General features: G+C 33.3%; 1 protein-coding gene across 10 annotated transcripts in view; it reads right to left on the bottom strand.

The window, feature by feature from the left end:
• Positions 1-14,560, bottom strand: part of LOC131941805 (ral GTPase-activating protein subunit alpha-1) — a 33,038-nt gene that overhangs the window by 2,761 nt on the left and 15,717 nt on the right. For 3 of the 10 annotated variants that reach the window (XM_059301334.1, XM_059301337.1, XM_059301340.1), the window contains 23 exons: positions 14,280-14,435; positions 14,060-14,191; positions 13,726-13,910; positions 13,428-13,536; positions 13,165-13,275; positions 12,894-12,965; positions 12,612-12,722; positions 12,230-12,472; positions 11,993-12,142; positions 11,829-11,882; positions 11,491-11,638; positions 11,246-11,406; positions 10,956-11,137; positions 10,417-10,443; positions 8,224-8,331; positions 7,948-8,019; positions 7,708-7,831; positions 7,447-7,599; positions 7,153-7,311; positions 6,931-7,058; positions 6,717-6,832; positions 5,927-6,040; positions 2,363-2,386 (listed from right to left, as the gene is read on the bottom strand). In XM_059301334.1, coding sequence (XP_059157317.1) covers positions 2,363-2,386; positions 5,927-6,040; positions 6,717-6,832; positions 6,931-7,058; positions 7,153-7,311; positions 7,447-7,599; positions 7,708-7,831; positions 7,948-8,019; positions 8,224-8,331; positions 10,417-10,443; positions 10,956-11,137; positions 11,246-11,406; positions 11,491-11,638; positions 11,829-11,882; positions 11,993-12,142; positions 12,230-12,472; positions 12,612-12,722; positions 12,894-12,965; positions 13,165-13,275; positions 13,428-13,536; positions 13,726-13,910; positions 14,060-14,191; positions 14,280-14,435 — 2,839 coding nt within the window. Of the gene's footprint in view, positions 1-967; positions 1,610-1,995; positions 3,996-5,431; positions 5,449-5,926; positions 6,041-6,716; positions 6,833-6,930; positions 7,059-7,152; positions 7,312-7,446; positions 7,600-7,707; positions 7,832-7,947; positions 8,020-8,223; positions 8,332-10,416; positions 10,444-10,955; positions 11,138-11,245; positions 11,407-11,490; positions 11,639-11,828; positions 11,883-11,992; positions 12,143-12,229; positions 12,473-12,611; positions 12,723-12,893; positions 12,966-13,164; positions 13,276-13,427; positions 13,537-13,725; positions 13,911-14,059; positions 14,192-14,279; positions 14,436-14,560 lie in introns of those variants that run through there. The other 7 variants (XM_059301343.1, XM_059301342.1, XM_059301339.1 and 4 more) reach the window with 7 other exon arrangements.

The following is a 14,560-nucleotide window of genomic DNA, read 5'->3' as shown; positions in this document are numbered from 1 at the left end:
CTTTAATAGCTATAGTGAAGTTAAAGACTTTTAATCTAATGAAAAAGTTGAAATCAATGAAAAGTTTACATAGATGCAATAGTATGAACAAGAAAAATGAAAACAAAATTTGACGAAAAGAATTAAAAAGCTTACAGTCATGCAAGATGACTTGTAGACAAGATAATATGGGAAACATGCAGATACAAGAAATAAATGATCAGATCAACACGGGTGATCTGACCAGCACAAAGTGAACATCAAAATGCATCAAATAATAAGGTAAAAGTTGATCAGACAGCAAGCATGTGTTACAACAAGCTACACAGATGACAACATGTGCACATTTCATCAAGTCTGTGTCTCAGACAGTATGGGGTTAAAGACAAGCCTAGCCTAGTTGACATATGTCAATATCCAGAGGTTAGAACAGTGAAGCAGGTGACAGGACTTACCTCAGGTCTAGTGGTGAGTCAGTCCATTGATGGAGGCAATAGGAGTGGAAAAATTGGAAACAACTAAAGCAATTTTACTCAGGTGCTTTTCTTACAATATATAGTAATCATTTGCTGGACAACAACAATTCTTTTTAAATAGTACTTTAGAATTTTCTTTAACAATAATTATGAACGCTGTATGGTTCCTTAAAGGTTGTGCTTTCTTTACTCACAGAAATGCAATAAAAAAACGGTACCACAGATTGGTGCTTGTGTAGGGAGTAGAACAAAATACATCATCACCAAAAGTAGATGATATACAAAACATGCATGCACAAGTGTAAAATACCATGTCCACCATCTTTTAGTGTCAGTTACAAACAAGTTATCTGACAATGGTCCTCACACAACAAGTTTAGTACCAAGCAGAGAGAGCTTTCACTAGACTCATTGCTACTTCTAACTCTACTGCTAAGTTAGTGTTTTCATTTTAATGCCAAAATAAAAGAAAGAAAAAAAAATGGGATCTTTTGACTTATAATATTAAAAAATCAACCTGTAAAAATGACTTACAGCTGCTGACCACCTAGTACTAATGAAAAGTGAATACACGGCTGACCAACAAGTTCCAGCTATGTGCTAAAACCCATCTGATACCTTTTTATTATCTTCAATACATGAATCACACCCTTGACATGGTCTGGAGACTTGAGAGAAGCAGGACATAGCAGAGAGGGAGTGTCTGAAGCAGGTTGGGTAAGCTATGGCTGTTTATGGCTGGTTCTAGTTTAGAAAGCTCGACTGTATTACATTAAAGGCATGCACAAAAAAAACTTGTTAAATATGTTAGTCTTGCCGTGTGTTCTTAAGTTACACAATTTCCCCGTCTTGAAACAAGTGAAAAATACAAATTTGTAAGAAAACTGGCTAGAAAATTGAGACTGGACCAAAGCAGGGTGAATAAAAAAAATGAAGCTATGTATACTTTTTTGACAGTTTGAGATCCTTCTTGGGAGCTCTGGAATTGTGCTCCGTATCTCGAGCAGGGCTAACTTTTTTAATAGGATAGTGCACTGGAAAGTGGTCTCTAGATGGTGGTGCTGGTGTCATCTTTTGGTGGGGTGTTAAATACAACGGGTGATCCCCACCCACTTTGTGGTGAAAGATTAAACTAGAAACAGCATGGGCTACCCCTGTGGAGAAGGTTGGATGTGAACACATTGATCATTGCATGACCCAACAGTAGTAGCATTAGTTAGGAAAATTAGACATACTCATATGTAGGACATGGCTAATAGTTTGAGAGGAATTCTCTTTGTGATCTAGGAGGCCTGCACCTCATCAGAATAAATAATTGAATCAATGGAAGTCACTAGATTTGTGGACGCCCCAACAGCTTATACTAGAACTGCCATATCAGGGAGGATAGGCTAACAGGGTAATGATGAGCAAGGTCAATATTTGTACTTGTGGACAATTTTAGCAATATAGAAAATGGAAACTAGTTACGACGATCTAAATAATGCAAAATGTGCAATAGTAGATTTTTAAATATTTTATCCATTAGATGTGAAAACATTTCTTCCAGGTTTGTTTGTATGTTCATATGATACATGACATGAAGTAACACTAACGATGTTGGGTGAGTGATGGGATGAAAGTATTGCTCCAATCTGATCTTTCTTACACAAATAAAAGTTGAGACTTGGTGTATGAATCAAGAAACAGTGTGTGCTCAGATATGACTTTTAAAAGCTAGTACTGTGTGTAGCCTACATTGTTAGATACATTAACTCCAGAGCTATGTAGCAGCCAGGCAGACCAGATCCCAGACATGTTTAAATAGACATTTCTCATGCAGATAGTCAGTGGTGAGAGAGCCATACTAATGTGGAGCTAAGGTTTGTAGAGAGTGGGATCAGACAGTGTATAAGGAGGCAACATACCAACACTGGGGAGGCGGAGTTTTCCTGCAAGTCAAGAAAACAGACTACAGTAATAGAACAGTATATGAGAACAGGCTACAGTAGTAGATCAGCATATAAGTAGAAAACAGGCTACAGTAATAGAACAGTATATGAGAACAGGCTACAGTAGTAGATCAGCATATAAGTAGAAAACAGGCTACAGTAATAGATCAGTATATGAGAATAGGCTACAGTAATAGATCAGTATATGAGAACAGGATACAGTAACAGATCAATATATGAGTAGCTACAAGTTAGAAACTTTGTAAAATGCTATCAGTTCTACAGCAGGCAGAATAACATTTGAAATTAACCTATATTAAGTCTTGTATTAATTAACTTGAGTCACTCATGTCATGATAAATTTTGGGATGATGCATAGCAAGCAATTGGGGGTCGAAGGGAAACATTTCATTGAGCAAAATAAAATGTAACAAGAATGTGCAGTAGAAAATAAATAATAATAAAAGAAAGAGTTGTAGTGGCAACAAAAGGTAAATAATTCAAAGAATGCAAAATCAAGTCAAACATAAATAAGTGTGTGCATTACAACTCTGAGATGATCTAAGTTAAGACAGGTTAGTGTAATGTAATAATTGTTGCGCCTTCCAAATTTGGTTAGTTTTAAACAAATGTACTTTAATTTCAATCATGTCATCAAATATTGCATCAGTCTTTTTGTTCAGAGTATCCCATGCCAAATGTTCAGTAAAATGCTTTTGATATAAGTTCACTCTAATAATTGTTTGTAAAAAAACATTTAAAAACTGTATGAAGATTAGAATTAGAAGTGACAAAAGAAAACAATCAACCAGATGGATAAAGCTAAATCATATGGTAATGCAATCAAACAAATACAGCAGCCACAAATGATAACCAGTCACTGAGAATGTCCATTTTCAATGCTATATTGACAACTACACCAGGAGCTTACAGTCATTGAAAATGGTCAGTGGTAAAATGGTTGATTAAATCAAAGAAAGCAGAAACAAGAACCCAACAATGCACATCTGAAAAACTCAATTTTTAAGGAGCAGAAACAAAACTGAAGTAAAATAGGAAACAATGGCAAAAACAATACTCAAACATGCCTAATCTATGGCTATCTTCAAGTTCATCTACCATGTAGGCCTGTGCTGGTCACACACACAAAAAGAGTTCCTACTTGACAATTTTTACTTTCTTTTTTAGTCTTAAGTGTTGAATTTTTTAACAACACCTTTTATTTGTATATGGATGCATTTGATGTGTATGCATTTTATAATTTAAACCAAAAACATTCTAGAGCAGACAGATGAAGTAATGGTATAGTAAAATTGTCACAGATGAGGTAATTCTACAAGTTAACTATTGGCACCTTTACTGATCAACTATGGTTAAGACAAACTCATGTCAGATGTGACACTCTGGCAGCAATGTCCTCTCCTGGTAGATAACTTGAAGAAGCCACAGAGTCTACTACAGGCTTGGAACCTACATCAGACGCCAACATTTAATATTTTTTGTAATGTATACTACAAGGTATCAAAGTCACTGCTGATGGCTCGCTGCTGCTTCCGAAATCCTGTGGGCCAAAATATGGCACCTGGAGCAGTGTGATGATGCAAACTCCCTAGATAATTGTAGGACAACAGAAGAAAGGAAAAATATTGAAAACAAATCCAGTATTATTTGATACTCGAAATATAAAATGTATCTTATTTAGCCAGCCAAGTGTCAATAGAGCTTTGGTTGGAATAAATGGTGTACAGGTAAGTTCATGTTGTATGTACCTAAATAAAAATTAATATAATTATAATGTCCAGAAAAAAACTCACAAAAGAAATAGTTTGTGTAATATCAAATAGATTCAAAGGTCAGGTTTGTCTAGTGTTAAAAAAATCAGAGTACGAAGCAACTAGTGCTTGTCAGTGTTATAGGAACCCCCTTTAAGAAAGCACCTACAACCATGCTGTCTAACACACTATGCAATCAGCCTGGTATAACCTAACCATGCAATGACCTGTCAAGCTTGGACACATGGCTGTTAGAAATAACACAAACACCAGACACTGGCTGATTTAGCCTTGGCTGATACATGTGCTCATCAAAATCTTCACACCACCAAAGGAAAGGTTAACCAAAGGAGGAAAACAACATAAAAGATTACAAACCAGATGAAATACAGGAAAACACTAGTATAATAGGAAGTGAAGAAATGTTTTTATGGCTTTTTATTGAGCAGAAATCTTCTGGCTACAACCATTCATTAGACTAGGATCATCAACACAGAAAAACACACTTGCTTCTCTCACATAACATAGAGTGTCTACAATCAAATCAAGCTGCCTCTGGTTTTAATCTTTTGTTTTGTCAGTAGGAAGCCAAGTCTTACTTTTGATTTTACTTGTTTTGATTAAACAATTTGAATTGACCATCTCTGGTCAGGAGAAAACAAATGCTATGTTAAGAGGTAAATGCAATGTTTAACAAAATATAGATAATCTGGTCCGAAATATCTGAACATTATGGTAAAATTTAACAATAAAATAACTTTTAAAAACTGTCTATGTTTTTCATAAAACAGATCAAATACTAATGATTAAAAACAATAATTAACACTGTTTAAATGAAAATTAGTACAAATTTTCCATAAGATACAAATTATTTTTACAATTGCACAAATAAATAAAATATTTGAATATTTTAAGTGTGACTATCAAATGCATTTAAATGTAGGCCTTGTAAACTTAATAAAAATTAATCAGTGGTTATATAAGTATTCCTTAACTGCTAATAATAAAAAACTGCATTGCATTACAGGTAAATACCAAAAAAAATGTAAATGTCTTTTTAAAACATTAAATTGATTCTAGAAAATGGTTAAAATTAATTAAAAACAAACAAACGAAGAAAAATTATAGAAAAGAAAAGAGGTTAGACAGACACTGACATTGTCTGCTGTACACTAGCAGCCCAAACCTGGTGTCCAAACCAGATGTCAGTGCTTGCCTTTTCTCTCGTTAAAACATTTGGTTAACAAATTTGATACAAATACCAACTACCTACTCAAAATAGCCATATGACTGAAAGTATAAAGTGGTTATCAATTAAAAACCATGATCAATTTGTTCTAAACTTGAATGTAACAAAAATAAACGGTTGTTGTCACTCTGTAGAATTGTAATAAAAGCTTATTAAGAATCAAGCATTCAAATCTGTATTGCTATGTCACTCCAACATTCCAGGCATCTAGAAACAAACTAGCACAGCACTGGATATAATTCTAACAAAGGCAAATGGACAATAATAGATGATGAGAGAATACGTTTTATCATCAATATTTGCAGTTCTCACAATAATATCAAGAATAAACTTGCTCATACAGTATAAGCTCAAAAGAAAGCATGAAATAAGATAGCATGAGTGTATTTACATATGGTTACAGCAACAAATAAGCAGATGATTGAGTGATGAAACTTCTTCCCTGTGGAGAGTGTAGTGGTTAGATAAAGACAAGGTTATCAAGGCCCTTTTGCCAGAGAGCAGACTGAGGTTTCCTACCTCTCTGCCTGGATGTGTTGGGTGACATCTGGGATGAGGTCTGCTCCACTTGTCCCTGCAGGATCTCATTCAAGCTGCTGCTACTGGATTCAGAGGGGAGTGTCACGTCAACAACTGCAGGGATGGTCAGAGAGTTAGTGAACAGTTACATAGGGTGCAGCACCTAACACAAATTTATCCCTTTCAGCCTTAGTGGAAGAGGACCAAAAATACAAAGGTGTATGTAGTAAAATAAACACCAAATATTTAATTTATTTTAACCCCATTAAAAAGTCTCCAAAATGAACAAGAGGCTAATACACTAATGCAGCTTAGTTAACATGATAAAAGTCATGGTAAGTCTACATATGTTTTGTTATATCTGTACAGTGAACATTTTTTTACTCTGGAAAATCCAATAGCATAAGATAACTAAAAAAACTTTCACTGCTTGCTGCACCACAAACAAAGCCCAACTCATAAGACACATTAAGGCTGAAAGGATTTTAAATAAAACATCAGTATAAAGAAAAATTTTGCAACAAGCGTTTTCCAGAAAACCATGTAACATATTTCAAACTGTTTTTTCAACAATGCTTAATTTGAATGTGATTTCTGTCTGATTTGGATGAATATGCATATATTGTCACAAGTGACTGATGGTAGATTTCATATAAAAGCTGTAACATGGTAAAGCAAGCATGCAAGAAAAGCTGGAGATGGGATGGAGCAGCTATATGAGTGAGGTAGAGATTCATTGGGAAGAACTCTTTTATTTAAATAATGATTAATGTTAACTAAATTCACTTACTTGCAGCATTAGCTGGCAACACAGGAGCAAAGACATTTTCAGCAAAGTCTTCAAACATTGTATGTTCTGTGTGCTGCTGGATGATAGTCTCAAGACATTTGGCTCTTTCTTCATAACTGATTCTTGGTTAAGGTCACAATGTTTTTAAAGTGCTAGAATGTTATACTGAGTAGATTTCACTAATCTATCCTTTAATAGTTTGAAGAAAGGATACAATGAGTGATAAAGGGGCATCAGTGAGCGCTTCAGTCGGCTGGCATTTATAGCAGTAGCCCGCACAAGCCCAGACAGAACATGGTGGTCAACAATGGCTCCATCAAATAAAGGACCAAAAAACGGTACCTGTTTTTTTCCATTCAAATGTAACAAATCGTGAATGTCAAAGTTTAAAATGGCTGACTGAAATAATGATCAATGCAAAAGCAAGCAAACAAACCTCTGGTTTCCTGTCAATCTGGATTCTGTAAAGGCCTGAAGCCAGGGGATATATGATAATGACTATGTCACCAAATTCTGTGGGAATGATCCCTCTCCTGTAGTCTCTACTATGTTCTGACCAAACTATATGAATTTCATCATTGCCAAGATGCCGCATCTGAAACAGCAAAATTTATTTCAATTCTGGACAAACATAATTTACTTGTGCTATAGTTCAACAAAAAAAAGTCAGTGTTGACATACAAGTTAATATATTTTAGATACAGAGAAATTGACTAGGAGTGTATCTGACCTTGATATGCCAGTCACTTCCCATGCTGGGAATCCGAGTCGACACATGAAAGATGACTTCACATGTTGAATTGGCCCAGTATGGGGCAGTGCTGCCTGTTGTTCGGTTTTGCTGAAGACCCCCCATGAATCCTTGGTGTGTTTCCAGTTCAATCTAAAGAAAACATTATACACACATAAACATTTTCATGCTAATGAACAATACAATGGATATATCTATTTTAAATGAGTAAATGAAAAGCATTATTGTTAAAAGACTAACCTCCCATCCAAGACCAGCAACAAAATTTTCAAAGGCACAGCTTGCAGTATTATTGGACAAAATGGAGTTTTTATCCTCTTGTCCTTGGGCTATATATATCACAGCTATTTTATGGGTTTCTCGGCTAGACAAAAAAAAATTAATGAAAAACAAAATTTAGTTTCATGACAACACTTCAGTTGAAAAAGTAACAAATCTGAGACATCTGTGTGATAAGAAATATCAGAGATTTAAACTTACCATTTTTGTGCATCCAAATTTTTTAATTCCCTCAGGACTTTATCATTTTTTTTTAACAAATCAAAATGACACCTAGCAAAATTAAAAAACATTTTAATTGAAATGCAAATTATGTTAACAAGCAAAAATTCTTTCAAAATATCAACTGGCATTAGAAACTTGTCTAGAAAAAATAAATTAGAAACAATTTAAGCCAAAACATCAAAATACATTGCTTTGAATTGTCATACTTTTAGCAAGTGACTTAATGTCAATTAAAGTTGGGGTACAACTTACCTCTTTTCCCAAGACAACAACCCCAGTTGATCTAAAAGAAGCCTACACATTTGAAATGGGGAAACTGGATCTTGGCTTTCAGCTGGCATTTCAGGAGGTGCCACCATGCTGCAGAATAAGTTAACAGAGGTTAGGTACATTTTGCTTGTCTAAATTTGTATCTCCTTACAGTGAATACATGTATGGAGTTTTAAAATGTGAAATTTAAATCATTTCAAGCTGATTTAACATAAAAGTAAAAATGATATCAGGACAATTACTAATTCAACAAGATATACTTTAAACAGGAATAAGAAATTTTAACAAACATATCTGTCTAAATTTATTTTTTAATTAAGAAAATCCTTTAGACATTGTATACAATAAAATATTTTTAAAAAAAAATGAAATATATAATTTAAGCATGAAAGAATGAAAGATATGATTTTTTGAAATTATAATTCCGTAAGATATTTTAAAAAAAACTTACTCCTTAAATTCGGTATTTTGAAAAAAGAAATTGTTTATTTATTTCTATAATGTGGGTTTTAAAACCCAGTTTACACAGATTTAAACAAAAAATAATTAAAAATAACTCGTTTTGTTTAACAACTAACATTTAATGTTAATACTTATGTTTTTATAATGACCTAAGAAATGTTTATAGGTTGTTTAAGTAATCTTTTATGATTATTGTGAATAGTATGGTTGAATTTTGAATAGAGTGTGGTCAGCAATAAGCCCAGCCGGCTTTATTTTCCCTAACGTGAGTTAGGTACCTATCAGAGTTGGGTGGACTCCGGGACGGTCTACTGACTTGAACCCGGATTGAACTCGAGACTAATGGGTTAGCAGTTCAGTTCTCTACCTTAAGACCACTCCGTCTCATCATATGCAGAGGTCACAGAAACAGGTGAACTCTACTTCATTTGCCCTATAGACCGTCAGGTTTGAAAAGGGAACTTAACATGTTTGAATTTTAAATTACGAATGTTATGATGTATGAATTCTGTAAAATAATACGAAAATGTATTTCTAGAAAAATTATTTCTTTTTACTCAAGTTTTGTTAAGTGCAGTACATACAAATAAAAAAATACTACATAGATCTAGTAATTTTGTTTCAAAAGCTTAATTTTAGGTAGAAATGTTGCAGTTCTAGAAAACAAAAAAGTAATACATTTTTTCTAGTTAAAAGAATATAGTAGGAAACCTAATTATTTTTTTTGTAAGATGCTAAAAATCAATTTTTCATTTCTGAAATAATTTGAATATGCATTAAAATTCAGGGCAACAAAATAAACTTAATCCCACAATAAAACATTACAGAGAGTATAAAATTATAAATAAATCTTATTTTATGAAAGCAGTGGGGGTCATACATTTATTACACCTATCCTAACAGATGGTCTGACAAAAAGTTCTTTGGACATGTGTTAGAGGGGGGCTCTTAATTCTCAGGTGCTTGTGGATGTGTGTGTGATGAGTGGAGGGGTATAAAATTCCATTGATGACATTGTAAATGGATGATATAGCCCATTTATATACACTTGGTTATTAAACTCAATGCTTTCAAAATAATCTTGGAAAATAATATTTTTTTTTAACTGCAGGTCTAATCAAATTACCCAGCAAAAGAATGTAGTTCATGATAAAAACAAAACTGCTGAAGATACATAATGTAAACATTAAAGCCGCAAGCTAGAAATAGAATACATTTAAGTAGTAAGGTAGCAGCTAGTTGATTTAAAGTTCAATTTATTTTCTATTTTTTATTTCAGTTATCTCCATGTTTCACAGCAATCATTAGAAAAAGGGTTACAAATTGTCAAGAGCAACTATAATACTATCATAATCATTGCTTAATTTATTTTGTTAAAAAAAAAAAATGAATTATTTTCAATAGCTGCAATAATTGGAATATAAATTAAAATAATACAACAAACAAATTTGTCAAAAATGTGCATGTCTCAAAATCTGGTAAGTTGTTTATATTTATAAGATTTATAATTATTTTTCCTTGCTTTTATATATGACTCAATCCTTTTTTTCAATGGCGAAAATTGTTTACTAATGGGTGAATAATAGATGGATACAAAATGTATTCACGTTCCAGAGAAAAAAAACTGGACTGTGTTTAAATACAGAATGAACACTTGTGATAAATGGAGAACACCCGTTCATTATGAAGCTTGGATAGTGTCATATAACTTACTGTTCGGAATCCCTTTTCCTTTTATGTCTTCGTAAGCATTAAGAATAAAATGTTACAGTAATTAAAATACCAAATTTATTTCAAAGTAGTTTGCTTGAAATGTAACCGTTATTTTACCAGTTTGAACACAACATAATAGCTTTTGTCAACAAATTTATGACAAACAGACTGATTGTATTTAGATTCAAAGTTATCTTCCATAACAAACATAAAGATCATTTGAAATTAATTATTATGAACAAGATTTTACAATCCTTTATGAATAACACTGATGCGTTTTTTGGTTATAATTACTAAAGCTGTTTTCAGACCATTAGAATTTAACAGAAATCATTCTAAAACCTGAATATAATTTAACAGCTGTTTAGTGATGGTGTGGACAAGGATTTAAAATTATTTTTTAGTTTTACTCAAGTATAATTCTGTTTCATCAAATGACAGTAAAAACTAAAATCATAGTGTTATGCTTTTTAAAAAAAAACACAACATACTAATGAAACAAAACCCAATGAATTAAATGAATGAGTATAAAAATATACCTTATATCCATTTTATGTGCATGTCTATGCTCATGTTCCACCTGTGTTTGCTGTTGGATCAATTTGATCAGGCTGGCTTCAGCTGACTCTGTCAAATCTTCTGGCAGGCGAGCTGCTATGTTCAAAGGCTGTCCTGGTCTGAGCAGGCATTCAGGACTGGTCAATCCAATGTGTGCAAGCATCTAAAAAAAAAACATCACCTGTAGAGCTCTTTTTTATTTTAATTCTATATTTACTTGTAAAATGGACATCATAAAACAAAATGAGGTGAAGAAAAATAGTGTATGTACCATATCCAAATTGTCCCCATCTACTCCAACAGCCTCATAGTGAGGAAATTTGCTGGCTTTGTATTCAACAAGAGCCTCGGTTCTCTGAACATCATTGTCCTCTTGAATCAGTAAGGGTTCCAACTCAGCTCCTGTGGCTAGACCCAGCAGAGTTTGAGCATCTATAAAATATTTCAATCAGTCAACAATGGTTGGATCAATTTGTGTGCAGACATATATCCTTCATGTTCTAAACCTTATCTTACTGTGTCGTGATGATCCTTTGGTGCACCAAGGAGGGCTGTACAAAACAGAGTTCTCCCAGCAGTATTTCCCACACAAGTCTCTGACAATAATACGGCACACTGTGCGTGCGGTCATTAGTCCTGCTGTTACACCTCCGCCTGGGGCATCCTGATTTTATTGTACGTTTAAACATCAAAGCTAGTTTTTGTGAGAATAGATTAAGTTTTTTATTGATAATTTAACTATTAGCCACAACCACATTATATTATAAAGAAGGTGGCAGCGTGAATTTGTATTAGTATGAAGTTCAGTTAACAGTTACACAAACAAATGTATAGTAGCCATTCTATTTACTCACCACTGCAGGAAGTTCGATGAATGATATAAGGCAGCGATGATTCAACACAAAAAACTGAAATAAAAAAACAGTATAGTGGCTATAAAAAAAAGATTATATAAAAGGCTACATAGTACTAACACACAATCAATACAAGAAAACTTAGCATCACATTTGTACATTACCTGCACGTTGGGTGCAGTGAAAATGTCTGGCTTTAAGTCCTCCTCCACATATTCAGGCAAATCATGGTGTTCTTGAACAGTGGTGTGAAGCCTTGCAGCTCCGGAACCCATGGGAAAATGAGACATGTGATTGACAAGGTGAGTCATCAACTGTAAATATATTGAAGCACGATTTATTGGGTGAGGGATAAAAAATAAATGGAAAATATTTTTTAAAAAGAATGGGTTGTGACTTACAGCTCTAGCTGCCAATTTGATAATGTCTGTCTCAGGTTTTCTGACCAGCTCGGCCTGCTGGGACCTCCCTGTCTCTGTCAATGGATCTGATAATGAAGTTTCAGCACTGAAAGGTCGGTGTGCTGAGCCACTCTGTGGTTCCCATATATTGATAAAATCAGAATCAGACAGAAAATCTGATAGAGATTTGCTTACTCTAGTTAAAGATGAAGAACTATGTCCAGTGACTGCTGAATGAAGAACCTATAAACAAATATTAAAGCAATGGAAAAAGTAATGAACATTTCAAGTTTTCAACTTTTTTAAAAATGTTTTTTCTAAGATTTTCTTTAGTTAAAATATAGATTTTTTAAAAAATTAAAACAATACAAAAAGTACAAACCCTAAAAACTTTATAAATGCAACTTTTATCACTTTCTGTTGTCTCCATAAGGAGTGCTACTGGCATTTTCAAGCACCACTCTACCATACAAAACATCATGGAGACAATCAACTGGAATATACAAATAAACATAGAAAAAGTTAAAGTAAATGCTTGTGGTTAGAACAAAACTTTTTCCTTAATTTATAAAAACTAGTTAAATTTACAAAAAGCATATGATGGAATAAATGGAACAGTACAAAGAATTTAATAATTATTTAATAGTTTTAAAGATAAACATACCCTTTTCTCTTCATCAGAATTTATATTGGCACCATGAGATGGTATAAGAGATGATACTGTTGATGCAATAGCCTGTAGGACAAAAGTTCTTTATTTATTTTAAGAAGTAAAAAAACTATCATCCTACCCTCATTAACAAAAATAATAGTATCATGCTCAATATTTAGTATTGGATTTTAAAAAATGTTGTTTTTTTTAAAATCTGGGATATTTTGCCAGATGCCTACCTTCAAACTGCTATTTTACACCACAAATATATCCTGAGCCTTACCTCTGTGATTTTCTTGGGCATATGTGGATGATAATCAAGCAGCTTGTCTACATGATCACAAAGCAGTAACAGCATGTCTGTGGCTACTTTTGCTACCTTTTTGTTAGCACACTGGGGAAAAATTATAAACATTTTTGTTAACAGATTATCATTATTCACAACACAACAGCCCAACTATCCTATCTCCTATACATAACACCTATTAGCAGAAGCAATTAAATCATTATCAAATCTACTTAAAGAATTTTGAAAATCAATCTTACCATTAGTGCTCCTAGTAATACATTAATTGCTTCTTTCATTTTGGGGTGCATTGTTCCATGTGTTAGTTCTCCATATAAAAATATTGCAATGCCACTCACAGCCACACATCTTAAATAAAGAAAAAAAAACTTTTAAAATGTATTTGCATTTTCAAAATGAGGTTTTGATTAAAAAAAAATATTGACAGCCTAAATTTATATAAATACTTTTATATTGTGAGGGGTGATGATTTGTTCTATTGTTTTTTTTTGTTAATTATTTTTAAGAATGTTCAATGATACACAACAAATAAAGTACCTTGCCAGACCAGCTGGCTCTCTTTTGCCTGCCTTCAGTAAATAGTCCAGGACTAAATCTTTCAGGTCTGCAGATAAAATACTGACTGTACTCATAGTCTCAGGTTCTAATGCTGGAATCTCTTGTAAATGATGAGGATAGCACAAAAGAGATCCTAATACTGTTACTGCCTCTGAACGAGGTGGCTGTGAAGTACAAATAAACTACCATAAAAAGGCAATCCTGAAAAATATATGGTATAAATCACATAAAAGTATAATAAAAAAAATAAAAAAACCACTACACAACAGAACCAAATTCAACCAACCAGGAAGTTATCTTAAAAAATTCTCACCTCCTTATAATCTACAGCTGAGATGATGCTGCCAGCAGCTTTAATAAAGTCAAGGGTGAGCAACAGTGAACCAGGTAATGATAGTGAAAAAAACTTGGGGCCACAGTCTCTGACTAGAACATTCACAATATCCTGGTCAAGAAAAAACAGTTTTAGATTATATGAACGAAATGCAAAGGAGCTAGTTTATAGTAAATTTGAATAAAATTGTATTTCTTACTTGATCAGAAGAGACCAGCCCTGCATGTAAAACTAGATAAAACTGTGATAAAAGCTGCTGAGATGGCATGACTTCATGGCGTCGGAGCAAAGACTGACATATTAGCTGGTAAGCCATAAGCTTTCCTTTCTTGTATTTGTTATTTAAATTCAGACACTAGAGATAATATATTGGAAAAGTTATATTTGTAAGCTTTAAGAATATCAACAATCACCATCATCACTCTGACAACAACAGACTGCACCAACATCTTCTCCACCTCCATGATTTAAATAGATTTT

The sequence above is a fragment of the Physella acuta genome, unplaced genomic scaffold, assembly GCF_028476545.2.
Source record: "Physella acuta isolate Inbredline_101_S28 unplaced genomic scaffold, ASM2847654v3 ptg000373l, whole genome shotgun sequence".
NCBI lineage: Eukaryota > Metazoa > Mollusca > Gastropoda > Physidae > Physella > Physella acuta.
Note: the sequence above shows the minus strand (reverse complement) of the source record. Positions and strands in the feature narration are given on the sequence as shown.